The sequence below is a fragment of the Camellia sinensis genome, chromosome 7, assembly GCF_055761805.1.
Source record: "Camellia sinensis isolate YWXY chromosome 7, ASM5576180v1, whole genome shotgun sequence".
NCBI classification, from domain to species: Eukaryota; Viridiplantae; Streptophyta; class Magnoliopsida; order Ericales; family Theaceae; genus Camellia; species Camellia sinensis.
Genome location: NC_138967.1, coordinates 70169413 through 70178688, shown reverse-complemented (window position 1 = coordinate 70178688; position 9276 = coordinate 70169413). Strand labels below are relative to the sequence as shown.

At 34.9% G+C, this 9276-nt stretch overlaps 1 protein-coding gene and 1 pseudogene across 5 annotated transcripts; one reads left to right on the top strand and one right to left on the bottom strand.

Moving 5' to 3' along the window:
- Positions 1-206: 206 nt before the first annotated feature.
- LOC114289128 (uncharacterized) lies at positions 207-8988 on the bottom strand. Of its 5 annotated transcripts, XM_082878166.1 has the most exons (6): positions 8645-8988; positions 7337-7377; positions 5476-5590; positions 2715-2827; positions 1806-1998; positions 207-1718 (listed from the first exon to the last, which is right to left on the bottom strand). In XM_082878166.1, exons 5-6 carry the CDS (start codon positions 1823-1825, stop codon positions 1280-1282), a joined length of 459 nt encoding a protein of 152 aa, XP_082734292.1. In that variant the 5' UTR covers positions 1826-1998; positions 2715-2827; positions 5476-5590; positions 7337-7377; positions 8645-8988; the 3' UTR covers positions 207-1279. The 5 variants fall into 5 exon arrangements, with proteins under 5 accessions (XP_082734292.1, XP_082734293.1, XP_082734294.1 ...); XM_082878167.1 differs by lacking the exon at positions 2715-2827; XM_082878168.1 differs by lacking the exon at positions 7337-7377 and having other exon boundaries at positions 8645-8983.
- On the top strand, positions 2693-5352 carry LOC114297435 (protein WUSCHEL-like; annotated as a pseudogene).
- Positions 8989-9276: the final 288 nt, after the last annotated feature.

Sequence of the window (9276 nt, the reverse complement as noted above, 5' to 3'; positions counted from 1 at the left end):
TTGGCAAAAAATACACTTTTAGCAACACAATATGAGTGGGCAAAAGTAAACTTTTGACAACACATTTACGTCAGTAAATATTGCCATTTGCCGACGATTTGTTTGTCGATAAAGGTTTACTTTTGGCAACGACAAATTGACATTAGCAAAAAATATACTTCTAGCAACACAATATGAGTGGGAGAAAATAAACTTTTGGCGACACATTTACTATCAAAAATAATTGAAAATAATTTATATATTTTTATAAGATTTACAGATTTACAAGAGGCATCCCTCAGGCACCACTATTACAAACTAATAACATTGATATGAAATCACCTAAAGTTGATGTGCAAGCGAAAAAAACACTACTAATACTGCTTTTAGAAGCAATGTATAAAACCCAAAAGGGTAAAGGCACTAAAATATCCAAATACATCCAAATTGTGAACCCACATTAGAAACAACAGATAATAAAATGAAAACATGAAACTAACAAAGGCAAAATGACATGAAAATCACCCACAAACTTATCCAACAGACAAACATCTAGTAGCAGCCACCTCATAGCAACATTGCAGCAACAACAGCCCAGCAAGCATTAGTCACGAGGGCGGCAGCAACAGCAAACCAGCAGTAACAAACCAGCAGTTGCAGCAGACCAACAAGCAACAACCATCAACCACCAGCAAAAAGGAGGATCTGGTAGCAGTCTATATTGATTAATGACAAGTTTAAAACAAAGTCCATTAGCTTTTTTATTGATCTGGAAGCAGTCTCTGTGTGTGTGTGTGTGTGTGTGTGTGAATTAACAAATACGCAAGCGCAAGTACTGGCCAAAACATAAAGCTTTTACCATCATCCGGAAAAAAATAAAATAAAATAAAAATCTTTGATTTCCAACTATACTAAAACAATCGGTAGCAGTAGATCCAATGCATTCTACACCCCAGTGAAAAAAAATGTTGTCCATGTTACAAATCATTCACTTGCAACAATGGCAATAATTTACACAAGGCAAACTAATTTCATATTCTCTACTAATATTCAGATAAGGTCCATTTCAATGATTTCTGATATGGAAGGCACATGCATTATCTCTATGATATGTACAGAGGTTTCAGATTCTCTGTAGTCAGACAACAATATGATGATATTACAATACAAAACTCCTAATCATTATCAAGTTCACATCATTCAATAATTTGGCAACAAGAAGAAAACAAATAAAATGATTGCATATTCACTAAGAAACATAAACTTAAAAACTATAGGTAAGAGGCAACCATACTAGTGATCAATAAGTAAAAAGTGACACGCACAATGAGCTACAAGAGGACCTGTCCAACTTTGAGAGGACCGTATTCGCTGGCTTCTGAAATGCTCTCACTACTGGCATTCCATCACCATCCTCACCCCCGACCCTCCATGACCGGTATTTTTTCCTCTGAGGCTTCCTGTGCTGTTTATGAGATGCATTTTCACGCTTTTTCTTCACAGGGACCTTCCCAGAACATAATCCATTAGCCATGTCAAATGAATTCAAATAATTCAATACATGCTCTAAATTGGGTGTGCTTTCTTCATCTTCACTGCTTGGAGGGTTTTCGATATCAGATGAATCTGATTCATGCATCTCAGATGAGCTTGGTGCATCTGCAACCTCCTGGCCAGCTTCATTATTTGACATTCTTGGGGGGCATTTCAAAGTGAGGCAGCTTCCCATCAATGTAATCCTTCAAGAACAACACAAAGTTGTGAAGCATACTGGTGAAATAGTGTGAAAGCATTTGATTGGTTCATCTGAAATAGAAGCATATTACCTAGGTGACCAATCCACCATTGCTCATGCATGTAGATATCCTTGGTTCTCCCTGTAGTGGTGTTTGAGTTTCCACACTGGATTCGTTTGGTATATTCAAGGAATGCACTGTGTGGGTCGGCTGTAATTCTTTGGAAACACTCGCTTTTGTAAATGGCAACCTTGAAGCAAGTGTTTAACCCAAATCGATTGCACTGTTCGCAGAACCAAAGAGTTTCAGGTACAAATCATTAACCACCATGATAAAGGTATTCATGAAAAAACTATAACCATCATTTGTTATTTTGCCATGTAAGTGATTAACATGAACTTCATCCAAATGGGGCTTCACATAAAATTTCATAAACAATTGCCCAATTAAGATTAAAGTACTCAAAAGGAATGGAATTCTTAGTTCAATAAGCTAAAAAGCTTCTCTTAGAGAGGCTTCAATTCGATACTCAGCTTCGTAGCTTTCTGTTTGAATCAATTTTGAAGCCATGGTGTTGTCCTCTTTGTTTTTTAGTGGTAGTCTTGTTTTGTTCTGTTTGGGTCTTTTTTATTCTCTGTTCCTTTCTCTTTTCCTCTTTGCTTAGTTCTCTTATTGGCAGATCCAAAAAAATAAAAAATAAAAATAGATCATTTAATCACCAGAGGGAAACTGAATTTGTCAAAATCAAATCAAATCAAATATGAAAGGGGGAAACAAAATGAGAAACATTTACCAAAGGTCCAAAACACTAAATATTTTAGATGCAGTTAGCCCCAAACTAAGTATAATAAATAATATTCTCTACTATTCCAAATATTATATCAACATAGTTGTGGATTTATAATCCTTGGGAAATTTAAGTATTTGTTAAGCAACAAGCCCACTTCCTGTGATTATGCATGTAGTGCTAATAGCTAATGCCATTCTTCATAAAATTACCTGGCTATGGCACAACGAATTTGTCCAGGTCAACAACCAGCAGATTGGGTTGCAAAGATTGTGAAGATTCAAATAAAAAACACTTCATGAGGAAATGCATCTGTCACGTAAGCCTACATAATTGAATCCGTTACTGCTAATGTCTTTGAGCAAATAACAAGAGAATCTCTGAAGGAAAGAATGTTATAATTAGACAGTTATGAAATTCTCACATTTAAAGGCAAAAGCATCATTGCATTGGTATTTTCATCTCCATTTTCTCAGTTGAATTCTATTAGCAACACAGAGTACATACAATTTGCTGTCTAATGGTGAATTATGTGAGGAGGTGCTTGCCACTCTGAATTGTTCTCTATGAGTATCATTCAATCAAAAAAGTTTCTTAAACAATTAGACTGTTTTAGGTTATTGATTAATGAACTTGTTCAAACCAATATGGAGACTGGACAAGGCCCCAATTTGAAAAAATAAAAAATAAAAATAATCAGCCCCCTTGAATATTATTTATAATAGCGTGCATAAATTAAGAAAAAATAAGAGTTTTTTCTTAATATTTTCCCCCTATTTGGGAGAAGCTTTGTCTAAAATCAGTGCCAATACAAACAAAATCAAGCAAGATCCCTTTGGAATTATTAGGTTCATGCTTTGTTGTAAAGATCTGTATATGACTGAACCAGCAAGTAGAAAACTAATATTGTTTTGCTGAGCAATCGATCAAAAAGTAGAAGAATAAGATGAGATTGAGAATTTACTACTAAAGGGAAATAGTTATTTCAAGTGGACCTTGATTGGTATTTAGCCTTGACTAATCACCCCAAAAATAAAGCAAAAATAAAAAAATTTAGAAATCATATTCAAAGTTAATGTAGCAGAAAAGTGTTTGATCATTCATGGGTATAATTGGGAGGACCTCAAACAAGAATCAAACAAAGTCCCCTGAAATGGTTAATTATACTGCTTTCAAATCATTGTCAGTGATTTGCCCATTATTTGTTAGCATCCACTTCATTTCTCTAAATAGCAAAGAGGACCACTTGAAGAGAATCATCCACATGGGATTTGTGAGGTGTGTCGGGCAAATTCAATCCTCTATTGCTACTGCTAATGTCTTTGAGTAGATTCAGAGGATATCTGCTAGGTTAAGACAGTATGGAAAGATTGAAGGAAAGAATGTGTTTTATTGGTTTCAGAACCATAAAGCTCGAGAGAAGTAAAAGAAGAGGTTCACCACTGATATCCCCATGGAGAGAAGTGGTGTTGTTGGAAATGGAGGAGGAGGAGGAGGTTGGAGATCTGAAGATCCTGTTTATAACAAGTACCCTAACATCAGCCCTGGCAAAGCATCAATAGTCGGCAACCTCTCTCCTCTTTCTCTCTCTCTCTCTCTCTCTCTCTCTCTCTCTCTCTCTCTCTTTGTTTTCATTGCTCATTTCTCCACAATGCTTTTGTAGATGTACTTATGATATGTATATATTTATTGCTTTACATTTGTCACTTCGTTCAAATTATGCTAAAGACTAAGCTGGTTTTTCTATTTTTAATGTGGATAAATTGATAGTTTTATGAAGAACTTAAGTTTAGGTCAAGCAGTTGAGATCCTTGGGTTTTATTTATTTATTTTTTTTCAAACATTCAAGTGGTTATACTCCGTAATTTCCAAGAAATAAATTGGGGGAGATTCTAAGTTTGAATTTATGGCGAAGCATCGAATGTTTATTAGTAGTAATTTAACTTACTACTAACTAATGAACTAACCAGCTAATTTTGACACCCGAAAAAAAAAAATGTACTTTGATATTTTTAATTTTTTTTTAATATTAGTTTGGTGGTGTGTGTGATTTTGCAATAGTTCCATCGCCATCATCATCTTCATCACCAGGAATGCTTGCTGTAGGGCAGATGGGTAGTTATGGTGGGTATGGATCTGTGACTATGGAGAAAAGTTTTAGGGTAAGTTACACTATACTATAATACTCTCTAATACTAACTGAATACAGGTTGCCGTCATTATGTAGTTGGGCAGCCAGTGAACACAAAATCATGGTCTAGTTATTGTCTTCCTCTCTCAACCTTTACAATTTCCTTCTTTGGCAAAAAGCCAACATAAAATTTGTACATCTAGCGTCGGTTATATGCATCATTAAAATAAAACTTTGACTCTCCAAACAATTATAAAAGGAGAGACAACCTATACATTTTCTTCACTTGATTCCTTCAAAACAGCTATTAAAAGAAGCCTTTTAGTTTTGTTGTTTGTTGTTGCAGTAACACTAGAGGGTAAGGTTTAATAAACTTCATATCAGCAGGATTGCTCCATTTTACACTAGAGGGTAAGAGTCTCTGTCTCATTCTACTTGTTTCTTCCAACCAGGACTACTCCATATCAGCAGGATGTAGTGGTGGTGGATCTATAGGCCACAATCTGTGGGTTGGTGCAGACCTATATTCTTCATCATACCCAATGGTGAACAAATACCAACCAGTGGCCCAATTTAAGAATGCTCTTAATTAGAGGTATAGATTACAAGGATGAGTGCACTGTTGCATTAGTTTGCTCGTGGAAGATAAGGAGTTCCATTATGCATAAAGACTACTATATTATTCTAATTTGTTAACCACAAGTCTAACAGATATCTTAATACAGTTTTCAACGTTCATATAATATTCAAATTCATTATAGGCTATGAACATATAATATAAATGACAAAATATAGCATGCATACACAGTCTAGTCTAAAAATAAGAATATACTAGTTGTTACCTTTCCTTCAAGATGCATGCTTGACAGGTGCACCACATTCCGCAACCCATTCTCTTCCAGCAAGTATTGCACTCATATCATCTACAGTTCGAAACTTCATCCCCAACTCCAAAACCTACATTTAACCAGAGTAGAATATGATATATGCACATGAAAACTCACCTTATAACATGATATATTCTCTTTGGAATCTAATACTAAATAGGGTAACTTTACCTCTTGCTAGCTACATATAGCAGAAATATTCCAAGTAATATGAAAGTAACTTAGCAATATCTTAAATGATATGAATAGTAGGCATGGAAGCTCAATAAAGCCAGGAGGTTGCAAGGCTTGAGACTGAGTAGTGACAAGCAGAGAGGAATAAAACTTGAAAAATACAAAAACAATTCTTAAAAATAAAAATAAAAAAGTTCTTATGCTGTCCCAACTTACTTCACAACATAGCACCATTCAACGGATTGAAATTAGAACCTAATGACATCACAAACTTTCCAACATAGCACCATTTAACCAGTGGTTAACAAATTCAACAAAATTTCCATGTTAAGAAAAAATTTCAAAAAAAAAAAAAAAAAAAAAGCCAAAACATTTATATACAAAATCATAATGTGATCTTTGTTTATTATTATTTTTCATAATTTTGCAAAACCTCACTTGGTTGGAACCTTATGCTCCCTAAGAATAGGATACACTTGTTCATGGTAAGATTAATTCGTTTGACATTAATTTAATAATTCTTGATTCCCCTTGAGTTTGCTTATGTATTGTACACTTGTTCCCTTCATGAAAATATATAGGTAGGAAAGATCAATTTAAATATGCTTATAGTAATGAAGCCCAAGCTCAAGGCCACTATACACAAGCCTCACAACTTTTCTTGATTTTCCTTTTCTTGAACCCTTATGAAACTCAGTTCCATACTTGGCAATGGGAATAAAACTCAGTATTGACTATATATTGGCGTATTTAAAATTATAAAAAAAATGAAATCCCAACCTATATGTCCTATTTACGTACATGTCCTAACTCCCAACCAACATGTCCTATGTACATACCGTCTGTTCATACAAGTCGTATTTGGCACCGGGAAGCTTCCCGTTACATCACAACAGTGGTTGGGGGCTGTTTTGCATTTTCATCCCCCAAACGCCTTTTTTCGACTAAGTTTATGACATTTTCAACTCTAACTCCTAACCTACTTGTCCTATTTACATGTCGTCTGTCCCTACATGATTATTATTGACTAAGGGAAGTCTTCAATCTAAAATAATGATAATAGAAAGCCTGCTAAATCTTACAAGTACAGTGGTCCAATCACCATGTTCTTTCTTATGTTTCTGTGGACTGCATTTCTTAGCAGGCAGCTCACAGGAAAAAACAAAAAATTATGTGTTAAAGCAACTAGAATCATATATTCATGTCTCAATGCAAATTCTCAATTGCTAATTGAAAATGTGTTTGAAAAGTATGAAACTTAGAAGCACATAACCAAAGAAATGCTCTGTAATCAAGATTCCAAAAGAAAGAAAAAATGATAGAAAAAATGATATTTCTAACCTTCTGATAGCACACCAACAGAGAAAAAAAATTTGATAGTAGACCAACATAGAAAAAACGATATTTCTAACCTTCTGATAGCAGACCAATTTGATTTATGTGACTCGTGAATTTGTAAAATATGTGCTAAAATATCTCTCTTACATTATTGAAGCCGAAATTAGAGTGTGAAATTAATTAAAAAAACAGAAAAAAGAGTCATCTAAACACACTTTCATTATCTGACCTATCAAAAAAATATGTGATTTGAGGAATTCCACTAAAAATATGGTCCAATCTTGACAACATGTAAAAGACATACCTTTGAATGTAAGGATATGGCAAGCATAACTAAAAGCAAAACTGCAATCCACAAGATGAAAAATATGTTCAGAGTGTATGACGGTTTGGGGAGATAAAGTGAATACATCATCCCAATTCCACACACAGAAGCAATGTAAAATAATGTTGAAGTAAAAAATCAAAGCAAGCAACTGTGAACACAAACAAAATGAAATGTTAGAAATTCATAGTTAAAAGTTAAAAACAGTATGAGAACTATAAGTTGATGCAATTATGATTATAATTTATATTCATAGACCTCAAGATTGATGAAATACCAAGTTAAGGCAATTGAAGAAGCAATAACCAAACTAAACCAAAATCAGCTAAAATAAGAAATTCATGTCTTTTTCCTTTATATGATGCACGTGTGAGACTTTAATTGTCTGATTAAGTGTATATTCATGAACTATAACAAAAGAGGTAGCTTACCCAGGAAAACAACAAACAAAGGATGGCTTTGTTAACATTAGTTTTATGCTCCATAACATTTAGAGCTCTCATGGAAACAGAATCTAACCTCACGTAACTGTGAAGATTGTACTGTCAAATACTATAACTTCCATAATTTCTCTCATCAGCAAGTAGTTGTACATAAGATAGCAAAGAACCCAAAGCCCCAAGTGAAAATTCAAACCCAAAAACATCCCATAAGTGGTTCAGGGGCTGTCTCATTTACATACCATTGGTTCCCACAACTTCTTCATACAGTTTAAAATCCAAGTTCCATTTGAAGATAAAGGTAACAATGTCAACAGTTAATAAATGCTAGCATATAGTCAAATTCCAAATTATGTAGAATCATATTGTCAAAATCTAGATTATTGAACTCTATAGTGGCTGAATGTTACATAGTTACAATAAGCAAAATTGACGGCTCTAAATGTTAGCATCAGCTTTGTTACACAGTTTCAGAGCAAACCTAACTTCATACAAATACAAGGCAAGTAAATCAAAATGTTTAATCTCAGATCATGCTTTTTATACCACATTTAAAATAAATACTTGGTGTTTTCGATTGTCTAGGAAAGGAAGGTTTGAGAAGGGGTTTCAAGAATGGATTTTGCAGATATGGAGGTAAAGACGGGAAGAGTGAAGGAAACCATTTGCCCACTATATGAATGGTGGTGGCTAGGTTGATTTAGGGGTAGGTTTGCGTGAAGAAGGTATGCGGATAAAAGAAGAAAAAACCCTATAGGCCAAAATTAGGGGAACAGGGATAGAGATATAGAGATACATATATATATATAGAGAGAGAGAGAGAAAGACAGAAACCGAGAGGACAAACCTTGGCTAGTGCCCCAATGATGGATCGTGACTATGAGATAAGATGATATAGGCTGTTGGTTTGCGATGGTTCTCGTGTGCGACGGGCGTCGACGTTAATGGTGCTCCTGTACCAACGGCAATGGAGACAAAAGCGAGAGAGAGAGAGAGAGAGAGAGAGAGAGAGAGAGAATTAGAGCTGGGCAGATGCGAGAGAGAGAATCGGAGGAGGGCCGATACGAGAGACAGAGAGAGTCGCAAACTGAGAGAGTCATAGAGTGGGAGAGAGGCAGACATGTTTTTAAGCCCTAAGTCACAGAGTGAGGTGAGATGGGGTGAGGTTTGGCGGTGAAGGAGAATCTGTACGAGAGAGAGAACAATCTGATTGGTTTAAATAGAGAATAGGCGGGGGCAATTAAATGTTTCCCTCTAAAATTTTCACGCTTTTGGTGACAAAATTGATTTTTGGTCGGCAAATGTTATTATCTGTGACCAAAATATTTTAATTGCTAAACATTTTTTCATTCCCATTTTTTTTTTGTCTTCCCTCTTTGACTTTTGCTGACCAAATTTCAATTTGATCGCAGAAAATTATATTTTGGCAACTAAAAAAATATTAGTCAGCAAAACTCCAAACCTTTATCGGGCGCTATC